Genomic DNA, 23,568 nt, shown 5'->3' with positions numbered 1-23,568 from the left:
ACAATCCTTTATTCCTATTTGGTTACAAATTTGTCTCGTAGAAACTTAGATTAATTCAGTATAGGGCAAAAGCAAGCATTCATGTCCAGGTTAGAGAGATAGAAACATCATATGTTTCTTTCTTTTATTTCTCACCCATTTCATCCTCCTTTTGCAACACTTTTCCCTGTATTGAATATAAATATAGGGTTTGATTGGGTTGGGTTGACCTTGACCTGGATTTGATCCAATCCAATAAAGTCTAGGATGGCTCTATACCCAACCTGATTTAAGTCGGATCCTATTTGTTTAGATCTTGATTTATCCCTTTGGGTCCAATATTTAGATCTAGACCCAAATCCATATTGAGTCAAACTGGATCAGCAGGTTGACCCTATTTAATTGCCAACCCTAAGTCCAAGGTTACATACATATGTCATGTCTACCCAAACATGGGTGGAAATGCCTGTCTCCACATTTTCTTATAAAAAAAAAAAAACTTTTTGAGTTCCCAGGATTCATTCACTTCTTCTCGGGCTATTGCCAAGGGAAAGGCAGTTTTGTTCTATAAAAAGAGGATTTCTTTGTAACGATTTTAAATGAAAATAAGGTCTAAACAAGGAAATAATCAACCCAAAAAGGGTTTTCATGTTCACCACCAGAGTTATGAATCAATTAAGAAAAAATAAACAAACTTTGAAGCTTAAAGCAAAAGACTATTTTAAATTTTGGCTCTTAAGGTTAAAAACAGCCTATTTTAAATTTTGTTTTTGACTTGTCATTTTTATTATTTGCGAATAATCAAATCTTTAGCTTTCGTAATTTGAAGGGTTTTAAATGATCTATTGATTTTGTAGTTTATTTTTTAAAAAAAAGTTATTTTTGTGGGATAATTTTGTAAATATTACTACAAGACAAAGAGTATTTTTATCATCTCCATAAGGGGTAAAATTGATAATTTAACTAAAGGACAAAGAGCACTCTACAAATGAAGTTTCATGACACTAACTTTCAAAATGTCATTGTATTTTTGTGAAAATTTCAAATTTACCTTTCCTTAATGGTAAAGGTACCTATTTAAATAAATTTTTAATAAAAAATAATCATTATTTCCTATATATATATATAAGGAGATTCTAGGGAGAATCAGGCCAGGACCCATAACATCCTGAAATCAGTTCGGTCCCTACTTGTTTCTATCCAAATCGACGATCCAAATTGAAAATTACCGGGTTTTAAAACACGGATCATCAAGAAATATAGAGAGGAAGTCTTATGAAAGAGAAGATAAGCATGGGCATGCATGCATCCATATGGGAATTACGAAGAGCCATTCTAGCGAGCATGACTGAAATGAGAATTTTATCAAAAGATAACAATATATTAACCAAAAGTTAATAGAATCATTTACATTTGGTACAAAATAATCATTATTAATCTCAACCATTTGATGCCGAATTGGACAACTGCATTTATTCCACTAATGACTAACACTTCTTTTAAAATCCAGTGGGGCATATTGTTATATTAATAGATAAATGGGTAAATGGTGCTCATTCTACGTAGGGATATGGATGTGGAAATGACACGTGGGATTATATTTTCACCATAATCATTCAAATTAGATTCAAATGGGGGGCATCAATCTAATATTATGTTCATGTAGGGGTATAAAGGAAAATTTCTATTTTTGTTACTTCCTCAGCTACAATTATGTTGGACCAGACAAGTCTCTCTCTCCATGCATGTTTGCGGTTACGAACTTCAATTCCCCCTACTTTCTCTCTCATCCCACACATAAGACCTAGTGCCCCTACCCCACAAAAAATTTCCAACATTTTGTCTAAATTTGTTGAAGGTTTCTTGTCTCCCTTCCTTCAGGGTGGATGGGACACAAGAATCTATTGCGTCATCCATCCTAGTTTTGACTTAAATTGAGGAGTTCTATATACGTGAGCACGCTTAGCTTTTTGGAGTTGTGACAAATTATTATTATTACTTATAGTTTTTTTTATTTGGCAGGCAAATTTGAGAATCAAAACTCATAGAGGTCGGGTTTTTTTCAATTTTTTATAGGATTTGCAGGTTTTCTTCTTGTTCATCTCTTTTTCCTCTCTAGTTTTGAGGTGGAACAAAGAATGGGAGTAGATTACTACAACATATTGAAGGTGAGTAGGAGCGCAAGCGATGAAGACATCAAGAAATCGTATCACAGGCTTGCCATGCGATGGCACCCCGACAAGAACCCCAAAAACAAGACAGAAGCTGAAGCAAAATTCAAGCAAATATCTGAGGCATATGAGGTACTGCTGCTCGAAAACTTTCACTCTCTCTCTCTACAATACGGTTCCCATCTACATGGATAAAACTGCTGCTGTAAATCGTTTGTTATCATTGAAATACCCACCATAATCATCACAGGTTCTCAGTGATACACAAAAGAGGATGGTATATGACCAACATGGGGAGGAAGGTCTCAAGGGTGGTTCAATGGCGGCACCTGAATCCAATGGTCAGAATTCATTTGGATTCAACCCTCGTAATGCCGAAGACATATTTGCCGAATTCTTTGGGAGCAGCCCGTTTGGGTTTGGCTCCGTTGGTGGAAGGTAAGATAGCCCGCATTAAAATGCTATCACATTTTGGCACTCTCTCTCTCTCTCTCAAATGTTGGTCGAATGTGGTGCAATTGGGCCCTTAAGCATAGTTATGTTATCATCCTATTTCATCATTGGCAAATAAGCATCATGTTGAATGATACAAGCCTGCAATAAGATTTATCAACTCCAGTATAAAAAAGTCATAATCACCCCTAGTTGTCCATGTAAAATGGGATGTCAAGGGTGTACCATTGACCACTTTATTTGGTCTATGAGAGAAAAAAATTGATTATGACAGATTGAGGCGTTATATGAACTACACATGCAAAGGGTAATAGTCTCATTGTTTACAATCCAATCCCACATGTTTTTTGAAGGTCAACACGATACCATGGCGATGGTGGGTTTGGGATGCCTGAAAGTACATTTCGGACCTTCTCTGAAGGGGTTGGGACCTTGCATGCCGGACCCAGCCTTAGGAGAGCCGCACCTTGTGAGAACAAGCTCCCATGTAGCCTAGAAGATCTCTACACAGGGTCCACCAGGAAGATGAAGATCTCTAGATCAGTTGTGGATCAGTCCGGGTACCCTCTCTCTCTCTCTCTCTCTCTCTCTCTCTCTCTCCGACACACATAAACCCAAACACACATACTACAATATTGGATTTTTTTACTCACTCATGTAATCACCCTTTCTACTCAAAACCCATTTCTTCCTATCTCATCGCTCTTTACTTTTTTTTCGCCATCATTGATAGACGGCTCATTCCCGAGGAGGAAATCCTAACAATTGATGTGAAACCTGGGTGGAAGAAGGGCACTAAGATCACATTCCCCGACAAGGGCAACGATCGCCAAGACCTCATCTTCATCATCGATGAGAAGCCACACCCTACATACACACGCGATGGCAATGACCTTGTTGCTAACATTACCATGTCCTTAGCTGACGCTTTAGGGGGCACCACTGTCTCCCTTGTAACCCTAGATGGGCGCCAACTCTCGATCCCGGTTAACGATATCATAACCCCAGGCTATGAGATCATAATTACAAAGGAGGGCATGCCCTACGTGCGAGAGCCTAGACGTAGGGGCAACCTAAGAGTCAAGTTCAATGTCAAGTTCCCATCACGGCTCAGTGCAGAGCAGAGGTCCGGCATCAAGCGACTACTAGGTGGCACTTGATATCTCAACAAAAACAGTGATGTTCACATGTATTATATGTGAAGTTTTATGCAATACCCTCCCTTGTCTCAACAAAAACAAAAATAGTGTTCACATGTATTCTATGTGAGGTCTTATGGATTACGCTCCATTGTAATGGGGAGCTCCATCCATATTTACTCTCTCTCTCTCTCTCTCTCTCAAACACCAAAGGTCACAACTATTCTAACAAAGTTTTATGGTGTACCGTCCACATGTTTTGGAGGGTTCAATCCACATGTACTACATAAAAAGTTCTCTATCAAGTTTATGTAAGCTCACCTCTCAAGTTCACGAACCAACTCAGAAGGGTAACTGAAACAAGGATAGCAAAATAGTCATAAAAAGAAATTTTGAGCCATAACAGTCGTAAGTCTGAAACCTTTTGCATAGTTAATCATACCACACAGCCCAGACTAATTGCATGAAGCCAACTTGGGTAATGCATTTACACTATGAACAAAGAGTTTTCCCCAAACCAACCACTAAAACAAAAATAGAAGCGGATCAAAAGTAAGTAAAAACCTGGTGTTCTTGGTAGAGCTTGGGTCAATTGATCGAATAATACAGATCAGTACCGACCTGCAAATTCGACAAGCCTAGTAAATTCCTCAGGTACAAAGGACTCAATCTTGAGTGCAGGCTCGATGTCTTTTCTTCCCTTGCTGCGTCCCATGGGTAAAGGTGATGCATATTTTCTTCCTATTACTGTTGCTAAGCCTGGCACAAGATGCATGACAGTTTTTGCAACGTATATGAAATATGACACAAGAAATAATAAACATAATAAGATTAAAAAAGGTAATTGTAAATAAAATGCAAAAACAAGTAAAGGAGCCACTAACAAAGCTTTACTTGTCCTAGACTAATTGAAAGAAAAGCATACAACACTCCAATGGATACCATGATCCAGTGGATTATGAAAGTATTACATTCCCTAGGGTCATCACCATTACCATCCATCAGAGGAGGGCAGTAGATTGGAGAAAGGGCAATATACCATGGTTTTCCATAGTTCATCATGATTCTAGGATACTCTCCATAAAATGAAGGCGAAAAGACATAAACCCCAATCTTAAATTATAGTCCCAAGCAACCTCCCAGTCCAATAAATATCCCCTAAAACGCCCCAAGTTAAATAGAAAATGACGTTGAACCCCCCTTTCGACGTTGAACCCCCCTCTCGTGAAACTCACAAGTAAAAAGAGGCAACACAAACTCAATTTTTATGATGAGATTATTAGAAAAAAGAACGGGGGTAAATTCGGTAATTTGAACGAATAAGAAAGGTAAGGTGGGGGGTAAACATCCATTTTTGTTCAACTTGAGGGATTCTATGGGCTTTGATTAGACCAGGGGGATATCTGGAATAAGAAGTTTAGGGTGGGGGTATATGTCTTTTTCCCTCAAATGAAAATGGACTTAGTTGTTTGCCTGTCATATAAATTTGTGCCGGTTACTTTGAACCTTCTTAATTAAAACGAACGTAATTGAATACACCCAAATTGCAAATACTGTTGGCAAGACTCCTTAGATGACGAACCCAGAAATTTGGGTCCCTTGAATTTGCCACCTAAAGGGAAATCTTGTATCTTGAAGGAACTTTATTGGTTTTCACACCCGAAGGACGTTCGTTTTCGTGCATTATTACCCTCTTCATCTTATTAACAATGACTTCCCGAGAAACAGTAGCTAATGATCTCAACTCTCACCCCAGGTTGCAGGTACAAATCCCCAGATTTAACAATCAAAATGAGAAAAACAAAAAAAATCAAGAAATAAAGAAATCATTCCAAGATGAGTAACTTTATTATTGTCACAGAAAGTATATTTCATGACAGCAGGCACTGAAGTTTGTTCTTCTCATTTTCAAATTGATTGAGAAAATGCAATGGCATCAATGTTCAAAATTTTGCAATTAGGCGCAGCACAAGTGCAACCCATCAAGAATCGGAACTGAAAAAATTTAAGAAAAAAAACTGGTAACTAGACATTCATTATTGAGGAAGAGAACAAAATTTTCACTTTACTCTGGTCTTTCTTTTCTTTTTCTTTTAGGAATTCATTTCTAGTTAGATGAACAAAAATCTGATGAATTAACAAAGCAAGCATAAATAACATGAATTTGTAAAGAAATAGCGCATAACAATTCAAAATGAAGTGGCTGCATACCAAACTCAGGTGTTCAACATTTCTGATTTCTCAAAAACAAGATCAGCCTAAATGCTCTAAACCACTTACCCATGGGGTAGAATCCAGTATATATGCATCTAAAAAACATATTTGGGAAAGGTTTCTATACTTCTCCTATAGCATAGAAGATATATGCTTCCCCTCCCATCCAGCCGTTCAAGTTTGATCAAGTGAGCCACCCATCGTTTAATCTAGATCCGACGCCTCAGAGTATTTTCTTTTTACATATTCTATGAATATGAAATTTGGTACATGCCAACTTCTCATTGGGGCGTACCTAAAAAAAATATTAAAAATAATTTGCGATAAAATTTAATAACCAAAATACCCCTTGAAAGTTTCAGGGGCATTTTGGTCATTTTATTTTATTAGGAATATTTTTTTTGTATTGTTTACAAGTGCAAGTTTAAGAAAGGATTGGATGTCCAAAATTTGGTGTCAAAATATTTTATATAAAAAAATTAAAAATAAAATAGTGTAGAGACGTGACATTGTGATTGAGACAATCTTAGCCATCCATTCAGAATGGACGGTTGGATAAGGGGAAGCATATTTATGCTGTAGGGGAAGAATAAAAAGCATTCTCAACACATTTTACCTTCAAAAACAACTTAGAGAACAGTGCTTGCACTATGTTAAAAAAATTGCACAACAAACAAGATACTAACAATCTTCTACTTTCAAGCCTACGCTTTGAATCAGAACTTATGCACCATCAAATTTTTGGAAGCGTAGAGATTTAAAAACTCGGACCAAGCTAGGGACTCATCATGGTTCCGAGTGTAGTCAACTCATTGACCCCTAAGTTGACACATCCAGTCCAATTAGATATCCCATATAAGTTTAGGTTCTACAAAGACTCGGGTAAAGATTTGGAGCTACATGATAACAACCCACAGTAAAATACACTTACTGTCATGTATCCTTCCATATATGAGACGTTCACCCCTCCAATACTCAAGAGGTCTTGATTTGATTCTGGTGCTTCGCCTTACCCCACCTTCAAATTTCGTACCGGCCCCTTAAACAATCAATTCATTCATTCAAGTAAATAATTAGCTCCTCAAATGATTGCATTTAGCATCCCAAGAAGCTTAGCATCCCAAGAAGCATGGACCAATGAAAACCAGCGAAATTGTTAGCTAGGAAACTATAAATAGGTGGATTGAACCAGTCCAGGGAGAATACCTGGATTGAACCAGTCCAGGGAGAATATGCATTAAAAGAATACCTGCGAGACTCTTCCTGTGAGTAAGTTCTTTACGTTTGCCATGTCTCTTTGTTGCATGTTCTCCCTGCACCACAAGAAAGCATTAATCAATACTAGTTTTAACTTCACACTGAAAACAAAACAAGAAGTTAGATCTGCAGAAGAACTTTAACTAGCTCTGTTTTTATCAACAACAAAAATTACTAAGACAAAATACCATTATTCAAAACTTCAGCCACCCAGACACCTAAGTTTTGGGAAGCCTCCAAATAGCATGGGCCTAGGTGAGTACCCTATGCAGCCATGGGCCTAGGCGCCCATTTGTGCCTGGGAAGCGCCTCAACAACCCATGACCAAGGGAGGAGAAAGGCCCTTGGCCAAGGATAAATAAAGACATTTCCCCCTTGAAAGGGGATCAGTTTTGCCCCTCCACCCCAAAACGCTATTAAACACTTCTTGAATGAGAAAAAACATGATTAAAACTGAGATTTTGAAATTTTTCCGAAGATCAAAAGAATTTTTAGCTTTTCGACTTCCTGTGAAATCCAAAAGCAATCAATCAAAATACTTTTTGTGGTTTGAAATTGTGAGAAAGAGGTCTTTCGGTACCAATGTTAACAGATTCGAGCCAAGATCAATTGGGTATTGAAAGGTTAGTATAATTAAATCTGCAGGGTAGAAAATCCAACAATAAGCGTACAACCCACGCTTTAATGGCTCTGAACTGGTTAAACCAGAAAAAAGATCTTAATACTCAACTCTCTGTGCTAAATTCCCTACATTGACCCTTATTTATAGTAAACAGTAGTACTGAGAGGACAAGCAATCTTATTTCTAATAGAAGTTGAAGCCCTAACTAAAACAAAATTCTTGATGACATTTTTCCTTTATAAACAAATAATTCCATAAGTTAGAAAACCAAGATCCCTAAAATAAAAACATGGAAACCCCAAAACTAAATTTACAATGTCAATCATTTGAAATTTGAATTTGAATTTGAATATTTGGCCAATATGCAAGAGCAGGTTTTGGTTTGAGCTTATTGCCATTTTAAGATTGGAACCCGATCTTGGTAAAATGTCATTAAACTCAAACCAAATGGTTTCTTTCCTACTTTATAGGTCCTAAATTGTCCTAGATTGAAAAAAGGTAAAATTGTAAAAAAAATAATCAATTTTATTGTTCCTTTCCAAATTTTTGATGATTTCTTATTGATATTTGGTGCTTCATTAGTGACTTTTTAAATATTTAGGTACCTGAGTTATCATTCTGTTAATTTTTTTTGAGTTCTAATTTTATAAACTAGGAAATACTACAATAGCTTGGGTAACTTTTGTGGGTTACTTTATTACTTTACTAAATACTTACTTTTTGGTTTCTTGACAACATTTTTAAAAATTTGTTACTTTATTTCAACTTGAGTTTGATTTGTTGTTACATTTTTAAAAAATAAGCCTAAACTTCCAGAATATGCATTCAATACTTGATTTGTTGTTTTTGAGCATTTTTCAGGATTTGGGTGGCTGGTCAATGGCATGAATACGTTACAACTTCTTCTAGTTCTAATAAACAAGTTAATCCGTTATGGATCATGCACCAATCCACATGACCAAAATAGGGTTGAGAACAATTGCTGCAAGAAAGGTTATAATGCCAGCATTCATTAACTAAAGAAACTTTTAACCAGAATTACAGGGAATGTTGCCTCACACATTCAAGTCCCTGCAAAAGTTAGGAGGGAGATGTTGGAGCACTTGGAGGGGTTCCTAAGCAAGAAAGGGGAGTTGAGAAAAAAAACACGAAGACATCACCAAATCAATTGCTGCGTGGGTAGAAAGAGAAGAAAAGACATATCGTTGGGAAAGGGGGCCCTAAAAGCCAAGTGGAGATTGGGCAAAGAAGACCTTGAATGTAGGGCCTATGGATTCTTACTCCACCTAATCCTGAATAGCAGTTCAAGAAAGGGGTAGACAACTACTAAAATTAGTTCATGAAAGAGAAAAAAGGCAAAGAGAGATTAACATATATCACAATGGATTTATGAAGACAGCATCTCATTCAATGCCGCTAGCTTCAAGTTAAGATGGAAGCAATGGCACAATTTGAGCCAAGGTATAAGGTTCCTACACCCTATGAACTCAAGGGCTCATTACTTAAAATTTAAAAAAGAGGTGCAACTCAATGATGAAGTATAATGAACTTGATGGTGAACTGTCCAACGCAGACCATGTTTTTGAGGTCCAATGATACATCAAATAAGATTCATGATGCGGTGTTCAGTCTTGAGTTAGTAAAAAGATGAGGTGGGAGAGAGTAGGTGGTTACTAACATGGTTGTAGTCGATATGGTGGCTGCTAAAATGTTGGAGATAAGGAAGCCACACATTTTTTGGACATCATAGGCTAAAGAAACCAAGAATTATCACAATTTTCATATACAACCACACCTACATCTTGGCCATGATGAGGAAGTTTACATATAAGAGGGACTTGGTAAGACCTGAGGTTGACTAGATTTGTAACCTATTTGTTTTTGCAGCTAATTTTGGCCCACAAAGAAGTTCAGGGACATGTTTGTATATGAAGGTGAGTTCAAAGTAAGTGGGCCAAAACTACAAGTGGGAAGGGTGGGAGCGACATTGTCTTACAACCAAGATTTTGGAAAGGATTGCGAAGGATTATGATGGTTTGGCTCTGAGCATTCACATGTCATTGAGGAGATCAAGAGTAGACTTTCCTTTTAAGACGAACAAATTCCTTGTTTATACCATGCCATTTTTATTCCAAGGAAGTAGTTCAATAGACCCAGATCCTTGATGTCAAAATTACACCCCAAGAAATCTCTCACTTCTTGAATTTCGTGATTATTATTTCCTGTGAGCACAATATCATCCACATACAATATCAGTATTATAGTAGAACTCCAATCTCGTTTAACAAATACAGAATGATAAAAAACACTTGACTAAATCCGAATTGGCATATTGTCATAATTTTTCGAACCAAGCCCGAGTGAAAGTTTCAATTCATATATAGCTCTCCTCAACTTATAGAACTTCCCTTTCTACTCTCAAGCATAAAACGTAGGTGGTAATGACATATACACTTCCTCTTGTATATCTAAATAGAGAAAGACATTCTTCACGTCCAATTGGGGGAGAGGCTATTTTTTGTTAACTGCGATTGATAAAAAAAAATGTATTGATTTCAATTTTGCTACAGGAGCAAAGGTCTCCTTCTAGTCACTCTTCCCCACCCCCCCCATGTACTGTGTAAAACCCTTAGCCACCAGACAAACTTTGTCCCTTGCAATCAAACCTTCATGTTTGTGTTTCAGGGTGTACACTCACTTGCATCATACCATATGTCTGTCCTTCTGGCCGATAAATTACATCCCATGTTCGTTGCCTCCATAAAGCAAATCACTTCCTCAATCATGGTTGTTTTCCATAGTGCATGAGCCAATGCATCTACAACTTCGGTGGGAATAAGAACAACTGAAGTAAAATAAAGATATGCACGAAAGGAAGATGAAAGTCAGGCATAGGAAACAACATTATTGATCAGATGAGAAGTACAAGTCATTTTTTCTCTTCTTATGGCAATAGCTAAAAATATTTGAGAAGGTATAGAGGTAGAAAGAGAAAAACTAACAAGTCAACAAGTTTGTTTACATCAGAATTTCCCTTGTTCTTTTTATGGGTTTACATATTCAATTGTTTATCAATAGATTCTACTTGTTCCTTGGTTGAATTACTGGAACTATCTGTGATCATTGGAAGAGGAATAGGATTCCATGAGGCATAGTAGATATTGAATCTCAAAGAGAAGAAATAGGTAAATATTCTCAATTAGGTTGCATCTTTTAAGACATATTTCCTTTTAGTTACCAGACAATAACACTTCTATCCTTTCTAAGAGTTCAAGTATCTTAGGAACACACATCCAGCAGGTTGGGGTCCTAATTTATTCCTACCCAGCACCACGATATGCACAAAGCAAACACAACCAAAGGTTTTTGGTGTAAGAGAAAACAGAGGAAGTGCATTGTGGACAAGATGAAAGGGTAGGCATCATATTGATTATACAAGCAGCAATAGAAACTGCTTCATCCCAATATGTCTTAGGAACCCTCATTCCTATTAAGATGGCTCTTACAACTTCTAACAAGTGTCTATTTTCCTTTCTGCCACACCAATTTGTTGTGGTGTATAGGAACATGATGTTTGAGTGTCTATACAGTGTTCAAGAAAGTAACTCTTTCATCCATTGTATAGCAGCTATAGCTATTCCCATGCATTATCAGGTCAGAGGAATTGATTTGGGCCTCAAACTGGGTCTAAAACACTATGAAATATTTTAGCTATTGAGGTTACTTCAACTCTGCTTTTCATAGGATAGATCCACGTATAACGAGAGTAATCATCTATGAATTAGATAAAATGCTTGTATCCAAATACATAAATAACTGGAGCATGCCCCAAATATCAGAATGAGCAAGATGGAATGGTTTAGAACTTCTATTTTTGCTAGAAGAAAAGAGGTTCTACAATGTTTAGAGCATTGACAAGTCTCACATTGTAACTGAGAAACAATCAAAGAAACAAACTTATCTAGAAATAATAATTTTAAAGATTTCAGAGTACATGCTCATGACTTCTAAACTCATAATTGAGAGCAGTAGCAGTGCAACATGCATTGAACAGGTATAGCCCATTGTCCACACAACCAACACTAATCGTCTTCCTCATTTTGACATTCTAACAAACACAACATGAGGGATAGAATGTTACATTGTGGTCTAATTGTTTTGTTAGACTACTAACAGAGTTGGAAGGAAAAGAAGGCCCATGTATTACAGAGGCTAAGAACAAGGATGATGAATGTATATATGTTCCATTGCTAAACGCACTGGTCATGGATAGGCTAACAAGTTTAACTTCATTAGGAACAGGAGAAAATGACAAAAAACCTTCTTACCAGTCGTATAGTCAATAGCCTATGAATCATTAATCCAGGATGCAGAGGAGGTGGATATGGAGGCATGATTTGTAAATGCATATGTACTTAACTGCTCTACTGGTATTATTAGAGCTGAGTGAAGCCTCAACAGCAGTCAAATGGTGTTGTAAATCTTTGATGGCCTGATCTCTTGGATCAGACACATTGGGTTGTGTGGTTGAAGTTTCCCACCCCTCATTTGACCCAATGGTGGCACTTGCATAGGTCTTGGATGTGGAAGCAAGTCCCAACAGTGCTCTTGGGTGTATCTCCTCTCGTCACAATGGGCGCATTTGAGTTTCTCCTTTTTGGTGAGAGAAAGTGGGGCGCAATTTGGTCCTTCTTAACCACTTTCCCTGCTTGAAACATGCTGTGAAGGCTGATCGTTCAACGTGGACACCTGAGCTTTGTCCCCCCCCACCCCTTGCAATAGCCTTGCTATTGGCCTCCCCCCTCACATAACTTTAGACTAATTCAAGTGAGGGCAATTTGTCCTTCCCTAGAACTTGTACTCTCTAAAGATCAAAGTCAAGATGTAGGCTTGCTAAGAACTCAAAAATCCTTCATTGATAGTAATCTAGTTCATCCCACTTATGCCTCAGTATGTTACAGTACTCTTCCACAACCCCCTAGATGCAAATTCGCTATTTCACGATGCAATTAGTAAATTCTAGCCATAATGCCATATTATCTCGTTGCGGGTATGTCTTGGCTACTGCCTCCCATATATCCTCTGCAGTTCTAAAAAAACGATGTCCTTGCTGATGTTTGGTTGCATGGAATGAAGCAGCCACACCATTAATGTTAGATTCTCACTTTTCCATACATCATGGAATGTTTAAGGGAGACTCTTTCACTTTTCTAGCGATGTAACCCAATTTTCTCCGGCTTCCTATGAACATTACATAACTCTAGGATTGCTGGTAATAGTGGCTATCCTAGGGTTGCAAGCCCTACTCTAATACCATGTTAAGATTGAGAGTGAAATATTCCAGTAGACGATTGGATAAAATATAGATGTCTTTCAACTAGAATAAATGGAAAGACATCATTGGTAGTGATGATGAAATTCAATTATCCATTAGTTCTCATCATATTTGTTGTACTTTTTTACTTTTGAGTATTGTATGCATAAGTCAAGGATATAGATCCCCAACTGTTAAAGATCAAGATCCCAACCTTTGGAGATCTTGATCCCAATCGTTTGGGGATCTTGCTGCCAATCTTAAAGAGTATGTATGGACAAGACTATATAAACTCTTCAAAGTAGGGATCTCTCTATCTATAACCAGCCAACAATGCAACTATATTGAAAGTACAGTTGCGTTTGCTAGTTGGCTTCAAATTAGGAAAATCATCAGTTTGGTTATTATATTGGTCTTTAAGGTTGAAATCGAGATCCTTAACAGTGAGAATCAGGATCCTCAACAGTCGGACCGAGAATCGAGATCCCCTTCTCAAAGAGCCGGACTGAGGTTTCAAAGCGGAATCGCCAACTATGTTCGGAGATCCCAGCAACTATAATTGAGACGTATGAATTGTGACTTAGTGTTGCTAGTGCTGAATGATGATGTACATTGATGATCATGGATTTACGGCATGTTAGCATCTAATAACTGATCATTCACATGGAATGGATTTGTGACTTTTTGTTGTGGCATAATGGATGAATTTCTCACAACTTCCAAACTTTTACAATTTTAGTAATTCAAATTCAATTCTCAAGCACATTTGTGTATGAGCCCCGAGGTCTCTAGGCGCCCAGCTAGGTGGCCGAATCTGCCTTTTTGAACGCTGAAAATTGACCCAAAAAAAAAACATAGAACAAATTTCTAGAGATGTCATGACAAGTCTTAGCACTCCTAAACTGAAAATGTGTCAACATAACTTGACTCTCAAAGACCCTTGATTAGCAAAGGTGTCAGCCTTTTAGTTAGCTTTCCTAAGAATGTGCATAACAGTCCGATTCTTAGTGTCACAAATGTCGAAGATCTCACCAAATATAGCCACCCTCCACAATATTTAGGACTCTTTTTGGCCCAACTTATGACACTCAAACAATCTCCCTCTAGTATTAACAGCTCCCCAAGATGGAAGGGGCACATCTGTAGAGCTATAAGCAACGCACAAGCCCCCACTAATGTTCATTAGAACCACACATACCCAATCGCATTGACTAGCCTTTGAGCTTCCTAACTTCATCCCTGAAAATCCCATCCATACCTACCACTCTCAAATTATTCTGTGAGAATCCATCAAAATTTAACTCAATAGTGCCCTCCGAGAAATCCACAATGTCTGGCTTGAAATAAGGATGGAACTAATCGAGCCAAATTCTTCCAATGCTTGACCAAGTCAATGCCCTTGAAAGCACATTAGTCAAGACAAAAGCCCTTTAATCTGAAAATAGTCAATCCTATCCCAGAGGAGCAGCTCATTCTCCCTTTAATCTAAAAACACTACCATTTCACTCTTTCAAAATTAATGTTTTAAAAAACAGTGACTCGAACTCGCCCGAGTCACTCAGACACGGCACCACTAACCCTAAAATCAGGGTGAGTCTAACCCAACTCCTTTAATTTTATGAATTTTTGGTTGAGACTCAGCTAAATCAAGTGGTCCGACTTGGTCAAATCAGCCATTGACTCAGGCTCAAGATCCTGTGAGTCGTCGCATGGATGAGCTTTTAAACATTGTTCCAAATACAACAAATGACAGCCATAATGCTCAACGCTAGAGCATCAAGCTCCCAGGTGGGATTTCCATAGAGACACACTACACCTAACCAGAAGCTGGGATCTCCCGTTGCCTCCAAAGCATGCTTGCAGTGAATAAGGCAGCATCATCCTCATACCATAAAAGAACATATTGGAAGTATGCATACTCCCCTCTAAAGGCTGTCAATCGTCAATATACTCACATGGCATGCCAACCATCAGAAAGTTAAAACCCAATGCAAAACTTAGACCTTCCAACTATCATCAGACAAGATAAACGGTCATCATCACCGAAGAAAATCCTATAAAAATAAACATTACAGTAGTAAAACATCCTGGATTATCCAAACTTCACACCTGCCAATTCACATCTAATTCAAATATTTACCAACTCAAACTAGAACCTCTCCAACTCTCCCAGAGCTCATCTTCTCAAAAATCCCTAAGAAAAGTTAGGTACCACAACACCCTACCCCAAACCTCCGAAAAAATCAATAATCCAGACATCAGGATCAATAGAAAACATCAATAATGACAAATATTAAGTCCCCTGTGCAGTAACCCCACGACACATGTTTTACCAAACCCGGCTGCACGATCCATCACCGATCATCATCAACATCATCATCTGAGCCTTATCCCAATTATTTGGGGTCCGCTACACGAATCATGTTCCGCCATGCTCCATCTCCAAACAAATCTAAGTATCTAGATAAGTTATCATACACTCCACTGATTGCATGGCAAACTACCGGAACTCTAGCATGCCAACCTGGAATCCTCGGATCCCAAACCAACTCAGATAAACCATACGTCCATCAAGTAATCTCCCTCTATAATCATTCACTCTCTTCTCCACTCGCCAAAGCCACTTGTGAGACCTTCTTTGTAGATAATTTTTCTGTTACTGTTAACTGGTATCTATTATGATTTTTGAATTTTGTATACATCAAGTTGTACTTCAAAATACTGATAAACTGCGACATATAAACAGCTACAGATAGAAAAGAAGAGAAACATGAAGGAAAGAAACAAGTAAAAGAGGGGGAACAAACCAAACTAAAGAAACTAATCACCTGATCATGTTGCATGATCTCCTTGACAAGTAAATCTTGATGGACACATTTAAGTTCTTTTTAGCAAGGTTTAGATATGTTACCATCAGTGCCATTGGGTATGGCATCAATTACATTTTGTGAGCCTCAATCTGTGGAAGCTTTGTCTAGTAATTATCATTTAGGGCATTTGATAGGAAAGGAATAAGAGGTTTCTCCATATCAAGTTTGGATGTTGGATACAGTTTGTAACATTAGTATATACTTGGCCATTATTTGGGGGATGGTTTGTGAGAGGAATGCTTTAAATATGGCGAAGTTCAAGAACTCTGCTTGGGCTCAGGACTCAGCCCTTGCCCTTGCCAAGTTGCTCCCCAAGTTTGAATCATATATATATCAAACAGATCACAAGAAAATGGAAAAATACATTTGGTATGAGAGAGAGAGAGAGAGCATTTGGGAAGAGAAAAAGAGAGAGAGAGAGAGAGAAGGCAAAACTTCATTGGGCAGAGATAGATATGAGGGAAGAGGGGAGGGGGGGGCAGATTTCTGCCCCACTGTTAGACAAAGAAAGAGAGAGAGATGTATCGGGAGGCAGCAGTGGGGCGAAAGCCTGACAGAGCAATGCCGCGTGGAGGTAGAAGACCCACGGATCGGACGGAAAGTGGTGTTTCCAGTGGCAGATGGGTGAGTAACGCGTAAGAAAAAAGTGGGCAGATCTCTGCCCCCTCTAGAGAGAGGGAGATTAAAAGACAGGACGTATTTCTGCCCCCTTCTAGAGAGAGAGAGGGAGAGAGCAATAGATACATTGAAAACAGAAAAATAAATTTATATCTGCATTCTCCTAAGCATAAGGTGGCTTCCCAATTGATGCAAACTTCTTTCTTAAAACTGGTGACAGAGAAAGAGATAAAAAAGGGTGCAGAGATCTGTAGAGTCTCCTTTTATTTTCTTGTCCCAGTAAGCGAGTACAGTACAGTCTAGCCTGAGTACTGTACAGCTCGCGCGAACTCACCCAAGTTTTACAGTATTCAAGTGAGTCCATATAATAGTCACCCCAATATTGCACATGTCCCTCTCAGCCGAGCTTGTACATGTATACCTACCTCAGCAGGGTGCTGAGGCCAAGTTGACTCGGCAGAGTTTCAAATAGCTGAGAAATGGTATGGACATGACAGACGGGGATTGTGATTTACAATGAAAGTCGTCCAACACGGGAAATTTTTCTAAGCAAAGGTTTGATGGTAGTTCTTTTGATAATCTAGTTATGGGACACTCTGGAGCTGGACATCCATTTAGAAATTTACAGGCCTTGTGGGGTTAGGGAAACTCTGCAAGTGTCGATGCTAAGCCCTTCTCAACCACCCTTTGAGTCTTCTTCCAACCCCTAGCCAGTGGTGATTCACTTAATACAATAGAAAGGCTGCAAGGAATCGCTGTTTCTATGCAGACTAGCAGCAATGATGGAGGAGATCCATGACATCAGTTGTTGATTTGATTTCAGCACATAATTAGAACAACAAATGCTGAAGACTATACCCAAGCAGGAAGGGTATGAGTTGGATTCAATCTTACAATGGTACTTTAACATGGCCCCAACACCCTGCCCAGATGTGTTGTGTGAAATCATCATACCTTATTACATACCAACACCTCCTATAGAAGTTCCATGCTTTTCTAAACAGCTAGGTTGAGATGCTGGATTCCAGTGAGAAAGACGGTCAGGTTATGGGTTTGAATCTGATGTAAGCTATCTTCTTCTTCTTCTTTTTTTTCTTTTTTTTTGCCTTTTTAGTTTAAAGACTCACCTAAAAATGAAAATGCTGTGCTCCACAAGTCTAGAATCACCTTCCTCTTGAAAGTAAGCATAGGGTTCGCTGACCCGTAAGTGGTGTATATGCACTGATTCGGCAAACAATTTTATATATCCCATATGGAATACTATTGTTTAATAAAAAATAAAAATGTAACCCTCCAGCTGGTGCATTAGGCAAGCTCGATCAGCATAATCTACAACTGCACCGCCTTGCATTATGTGTACGGTGAGAAAGTATATTATATAAACTATTTAATATAGTACATGTTCAGACATGTCTTGGCATTATGCTGGAGTACTAGACACTTTAACCACGTACTCACACAACACTTTAACATACGATGAAGTATGTTAACTACTAAAAAGTAACCTTAGTAAATAACTTAGTTAAAAAATCATTATATTAAAGTCACATGGAGTTTAATAACACATCTAACCATTTATATCAAAGCTTGCCAAGAAAATAACAGAATATTCATCTGCATGTCTACCTTAAAACCAAAATTGCACTGTTTTAGGAAGCATGGCCAATACTAATGTATCTTCCCTAAAAAATAGAATGTCCTACAAATCTTTCAGAACGATAATGAAAAAGTAAAAGATCTAAACCAAAAAGTAAACAAAATAAAACAAGACAGATCTGTAGATTATAACCTCTTTATTTTTCTGTTTTGTTGAAATTCTCGACTGTCCTAAATCTCCTTCTCTGGGGATGTGAATGCCTGCATCAGCATTGAACCAATCTGCCAAACACAATAAGTAAGCACACCAACTTTGAAACACAAGATCAAAAAAATCAAAGCCATATAAAAATGAATTTTCTCATCTGCGACATAAAGGCAAAGGAGAACATGTGAATGAAAAACAAACAACATTTCCTCATCAGTGTTAGTTTTCTAAATATCGGAAATATATAATAGAAGAACACTGTTTCTCAAAAAACTAATAAAAGTATCAACAATTTGTGGATGTACAAAATAATGGAAAAGGGTCAGTATCCACAAAATGTCATAACTGGCTGCACATTTGTTGGTGTCTTTTGGATAGAATGAAATCAGGAGCCTCAAAACAATAAATATCTCTGCCCTGATTCAAAGACGGTATATTTTGGGTAATTACTATGAGTCTCTGTCCCAACAAATTAAGGGTCAAAAATGATATTATTATTATTCACAAAAGAAGATTTTTTTTTTTTTTTTCCTTTTTCTATTTTCTTTCATTATTAGCATATTATATACTTGAGGCTTCATGTCTCATTAGCATATTACGTACTTGAGGCTTCATATCTCAGGTGAAAGAGAGTTTCACATGCCACTCTCTTAAATCAACAAAGAGACATGAATGGATAGCCAAAGACGTGAAGCAGCTTTCCATCTATACCACCTCAAACGAGCCAGATTTGTGTTCATGTATTCACAACCTCAGATAACACATTTCTCCATCTTATATCCTTTCGAAGTAACAACTAAAGAACTCAGACTCCAGTGTATATCTTTTTTTTTTGTTTTTGGATAAAGCATTAGCTTTTCTCCATCATCAACATCAATGCCTCCTCTAAATGAGGAAAAATTAAAAGAAAGTAAAAAGAAATTCAAATTCTGGATATTAAAATTGGATAACATCCACATTGAAAATTAGCAATACACTAATTTTAAGCAGAGATCAATCCTATAAAGGAAAAGTAAACCATCACAAAAGTTGCGAAGCTAGCAGTAGACAATTAAATAAATCAAATAGAGAAACACTCCGGATAAATAAATAAAAAAACTCATAAAGAGAAATGTGATGTATTCAACAAGACCTGCATGGGGAACTGTGTTTCCATTGGATAACCTAGTCGTATCTAGCACCGGTTCCTTCTCCACCTCAATCTACAACATCCACAGAAATCCATCAGAGGGCCACCCCGTTACAGCAAGTAGTAATTGACAACTCCTATTTGTTAGTTATTGACAACTCCTAAATAAATACATAAACAGAAAACAAATACAAGGAAAACCATCAAAACTTACTAAATCTGCGGAATTATTTGGTTTGCTGGGCCCAACATCCATATCAATATCGCACCCAGTTGAGGTGTCACAGATGCCTCTATCAAATGGGCTAGGGAAATCATTAACACAAATTGGTTCGTTTTCTGTTTGGTTATCTCTACAAGTATTGTCTACCTCGTCAAGCCCTGCGGATTGGCAAGCACCATCAAAGGATGTCTGGTTCTCATCAAATGCCTTCGGAATCAGGGAATCATTAGAACTGTGATTCTCATAAACCGTCTTGGGAATAGGGGATTGATGAGCAATTGGCCTTATTCCTTCAACCCCATCACTATCCATCGAAAGTGAATGAGATTGTACTTGGTTGCCTACCATAGCTAAAGTATATTGGTTGGTTTCCATCTCAAGGGAAAATTCATATGGGCCATTTAACACTCTCATATCAGCAACATGGCGCTGAAGCAATGAAATATAGGCAAGCGGACTCTTTGGAGGGGTTGGTGTAGTGAATGGACTTTTGGAACTCCCCACCTCAGGTTGAAACATTCGGGGAATAATTTTGCCACCAGGCATTGCATCTGCCCCCTTTATCAACTCCGATGATGATGGAAGGCTCATTTTATTCGTTTCAACTTCCTTTAGCTGAAGGTGCTTCTGCAATAAATCAATTGTTCCCTCCTCATCCATTGTTTGGCTAGTAGAAAGACGCTGCAAAAGTTCATTAATTTCATTTTCCGCAACATCACACTTATCTGATTCTGCAAAATGAAGGATGATATTGAGTCAGGCAATGAGAGGTACAAAGAGGCAATGTTATCAAATTTGCTTCGCTTCGGCCGAATAGGCCGAAGCCTTCTGATTTTAAGCATAAACCGAAGCAAAGAGAACAATGTTTGCAAAATCGAACCAGAACGGTTAACCGGACATGGGCCTGAAAGCGGTTTAACCGGCCTAACCGATAAACTGACCAATTCAACCGCTCTAACTAAACAAGTCCCGGGTGGTCAAAAAAATATCGAAAAAAAATAAAAAAATACAAAAAAAATTCTACCAAAATATGAAAAACATATAAAGAATGATTAAAACAAAACACATTCAAATGAACTTCAAAATTAATGAAAAAAATGGATTTTAACCCATTTTATATTTTCCAAGGGCTATTTTTAATTTTCTAAAAGAGATGGAAAAATATAAAAGTGAGTATTAATGAAGAAAACAATTTTTAATCTCTATCATGATATAAATAATATTTAAAAATGGATTACAAATCAAATTCCTTATTTTTGAGAATTTATATACATTTTTTTAAATACCGGTTGATCGCCCTAACCACCCAAAATCGGAACTCACTGGCCAGTTCTGATCTAACCGGGCTGTTAGAGATTAGATCGGGAGATTTTGCGAACAATGGAAGAGAAGCATGGTGTTGCCGCTTCAGTCAGATTCGGGCCACTCCGGCCTACTTCGACCGAAGCTTCGGGCTGCTTCGGTTAGAAAAGAAATACCTATATAAAAATAATTTTTTCAATTTTTAAAATTTTAAATTTTTTCTATTATTTTATATATTTTACATATAAATAAATAATTTATTTATATTAAATTAAAAAAATTTCTGAAGTCTTCCCCCGGATCGGCCGAAGCACCGAATTGCTTCATTTTTCTCACCAAACAGAAGAAGACTCCAAAATGAATCTAACAACATTGCAAAGAGGACCTTGGGCCAAATCCCATATTAACTAAGAAGAGACAGAGAGAGATTGAATGAAGTTTCAAAAGTCAGACTAGCAATCAAATTCAAGGTTCCAAAATACTGAGAGAGAGAGAGAAAGAGAGAGAGAGAGAGAGAGAGAGAGTATTGTGTATGAAGCATGAGAAAAGAGACTACTAATCAGCTTCAAGGATCTAAACACTAAGATAGAGAAAAAGAGTAAGAGTATGGAGCCGACTACTCATCAAATTCAAGGTTCTCAATATAAAGGAGGCTTTGCAAGCCTTTCATTACACAATAAGTTCCCAGAGAGAGAGAGAGACAGAGAGGAGAGAGAGTGTGTGTCTGTGTGTGGAATTCAAAAAAACCAGAACCCTAGTTACATTCCAAGGTTTCATATACATAAATTAGGCATCACAAACCTTTTCCTTCCAACACAAGCTTCTTTTCATTGCCTTTGATGCTCTTTGGAGATTCTGGAAGAGAACCAGATGCCCTTTCCAGATGAGAAGAATTGTAGTTGCCCTTCATAACATTCTCTTTGCCAGAGGGCCTATGTGTCTCCACAATCTCAGGTAAATTTGAGTAAGCGTGTTTATAAATGGCTTTCCTCCTGGTATCCATCACGCTAAATGTTAAGGACAACACATCAAATAATATCACAAAAGTGAGAGGGGGAGACCCAATTTGGTTGCATATTATCTGTGATTCTTGAGAGAGAGAGAGAGACAGCGAGACTCAAAGGTGCCAAACACTTGTGTTAGTTAAGAGAGAGTGAGAAAGATGAAACCGAAAGTGGATAACCAGAAAAATTGGCTGTGCATCAAGACTCAAGAATCATGGCACTAACTAAAAAGAAACGGACAATCATTATCTTACCCAAGCAGACTTGGTCGACGCAACCTGGTCTTTGTGGGTTTGTTGTCATCTGTTTGCTCCATTACACATTTACCTCTTAACCTCTTAAGCTCCCTCTCGGCATCTATGGAAAATACTACAAATTAAATTGACATTCTATACACAAACACACAAGGAGAATCTTCAATGGAAAAATATGAAACAATAAAATTGGCGTTCCATACACAAACATAAAATCTTCATTGTGAAAGCGACAAGAGCAATCAATTAAACTGCACGAAATACTGAAATCCAAATAAATTATCACAAGTTTTTGGAGAGATAACTACTTAACAAACAAAAAAGTCATACGCTCTTTCAGTTCAAAAGCAGCAAAAAACTGTGCTGGGTCTTGCAGCTCTTCAACATTGGGTTCTGCCACATTAACATCAAAGCTCAAAGAAGGGACACTGCATTAAAAATATGGGAAGAAAGGAAAATTAGGGTTCTTTTGAAAAATTGCAAAATTAAGGCTTCCCCATCTCAAAAAAATAAAATAAAGAATAACCAAATAACACTGAATTTCAATTCGTCGAATTTCAATTCGTCGAACGTGCAACAAGTGTTTCATTTACCTTGTGTCAGGCTTTAATGAAAATACCGGCCTTTTTCGATCAAGGCCAGGCCTTCTCTCTTTGGCATGAATGACATTCTCCTTTTCCTTGTTCTCTTTGTTGCTTTCTACAACAGCTTTTGCAAGTTCCATGATTTCGTTGGCCCTATCTAACGCCTAAAATGCAGATAAATAATGAAATAAATGGGAAACTTGCAGAGAATTAAGTAATTAAGTGATTCATTGAATTACAATACAAATGTGCTTAAAAATTCAAAATAATGGTAAGAAAATAAATAAACCTTGGATCGAAGGAGATCGTGGAGCTCTTCATGGCTTCCTGTGAATTCTGGAGTATTGGATACAAAATCTAGGGTTCGAGGGAGTAAAGAGTGGAGAGAAAGGCCAGCAAGGGGGTCATTTTCAAGAGTTTGAGATAGGGTTTCCATTCGATGAAGGATTTGCAGGAAATTTTTGGAGGATTTTTTATGAAGTGGTTTTTTTATCTAAAAAATAGGCAAAAAGTGGGCGAAATATGAGGGAAATATGAACCCTAGTTTTGAGAAGAATACAATATGAAGCTGGTAGAGGAGTCGCTGAATATCCATCGGAGAAGATGGATTAAAGCGGGAAAACGTTGATGA

At 37.7% G+C, this 23,568-nt stretch overlaps 2 protein-coding genes across 9 annotated transcripts; one reads left to right on the top strand and one right to left on the bottom strand.

Annotated features, from left to right (window-relative positions):
- Window positions 1-1,685: 1,685 nt before the first annotated feature.
- LOC18434259 (uncharacterized) lies at window positions 1,686-3,847 on the top strand. Of its 3 annotated transcripts, none has more exons than XM_006844333.4 (5): window positions 1,686-1,931; window positions 2,056-2,282; window positions 2,401-2,588; window positions 2,957-3,163; window positions 3,337-3,847. In XM_006844333.4, exons 2-5 carry the CDS (start codon window positions 2,118-2,120, stop codon window positions 3,761-3,763), a joined length of 987 nt encoding a protein of 328 aa, XP_006844396.1. In that variant the 5' UTR covers window positions 1,686-1,931; window positions 2,056-2,117; the 3' UTR covers window positions 3,764-3,847. The 3 variants fall into 3 exon arrangements, with proteins under 3 accessions (XP_006844396.1, XP_020522890.1, XP_020522889.1); XM_020667231.2 differs by having other exon boundaries at window positions 1,720-1,931; window positions 2,065-2,282; XM_020667230.2 differs by having other exon boundaries at window positions 1,806-1,931; window positions 2,002-2,282.
- CENP-C (centromere protein C) lies at window positions 2,687-23,560 on the bottom strand. Of its 6 annotated transcripts, XR_016056344.1 has the most exons (13): window positions 23,227-23,560; window positions 22,947-23,101; window positions 22,684-22,781; window positions 22,354-22,456; window positions 21,897-22,087; window positions 19,785-20,524; window positions 19,574-19,643; window positions 18,427-18,515; window positions 7,206-7,269; window positions 6,888-6,995; window positions 4,307-4,501; window positions 4,064-4,096; window positions 2,687-2,744 (listed from the first exon to the last, which is right to left on the bottom strand). XR_016056344.1 is itself a non-coding variant. In XM_088867989.1 (12 exons), the coding sequence occupies exons 1-11, from the start codon at window positions 23,371-23,373 to the stop codon at window positions 4,353-4,355; spliced, it is 1,914 nt and encodes a 637-aa protein (XP_088724115.1). In that variant the 5' UTR covers window positions 23,374-23,560; the 3' UTR covers window positions 2,687-2,744; window positions 4,307-4,352. The 6 variants fall into 6 exon arrangements, 5 of the variants coding, with proteins under 5 accessions (XP_088724115.1, XP_088724114.1, XP_020522888.1 ...); XM_088867989.1 differs by lacking the exon at window positions 4,064-4,096; XM_088867988.1 differs by lacking the exon at window positions 2,687-2,744 and having other exon boundaries at window positions 3,955-4,096.
- Between the last annotated feature and the right edge of the window lie 8 nt (window positions 23,561-23,568).

The sequence above is a fragment of the Amborella trichopoda genome, chromosome 5 (genome assembly GCF_054954075.1).
Source record: "Amborella trichopoda isolate Santa Cruz 75 chromosome 5, AtrichopodaSantaCruz75HAP2 v2.0, whole genome shotgun sequence".
NCBI classification, from domain to species: Eukaryota; Viridiplantae; Streptophyta; class Magnoliopsida; order Amborellales; family Amborellaceae; genus Amborella; species Amborella trichopoda.
The sequence above is the reverse complement of the archived record's forward strand: the minus strand, read 5'-3'. Positions and strand labels throughout refer to the sequence as shown.

What these genes read in the sequence shown, in the direction of transcription:
- LOC18434259 (XM_006844333.4), top strand. Translation starts at nt 2,118, where the DNA reads ATGGGAGTAGATTACTACAACATATTGAAGGTGAGTAGGAGCGCAAGC. An exon ending in TTTGGCTCCGTTGGTGGAAG is followed by an intron (nt 2,589 to 2,956) that starts GTAAGATAGCCC and finishes TGTTTTTTGAAG; the next exon opens with GTCAACACGATACCATGGCG. An exon ending in TCAGTTGTGGATCAGTCCGG is followed by an intron (nt 3,164 to 3,336) that starts GTACCCTCTCTC and finishes CATCATTGATAG; the next exon opens with ACGGCTCATTCCCGAGGAGG.
- CENP-C (XM_088867989.1), bottom strand. Translation starts at nt 23,373, where the DNA reads ATGGAAACCCTATCTCAAACTCTTGAAAATGACCCCCTTGCTGGCCTT. An exon ending in CAAATAATTCCGCAGATTTA is followed by an intron (nt 19,644 to 19,784) that starts GTAAGTTTTGAT and finishes TGGATGTTGTAG; the next exon opens with ATTGAGGTGGAGAAGGAACC. An exon ending in AAACACAGTTCCCCATGCAG is followed by an intron (nt 18,516 to 19,573) that starts GTCTTGTTGAAT and finishes TGTGTTTGGCAG; the next exon opens with ATTGGTTCAATGCTGATGCA.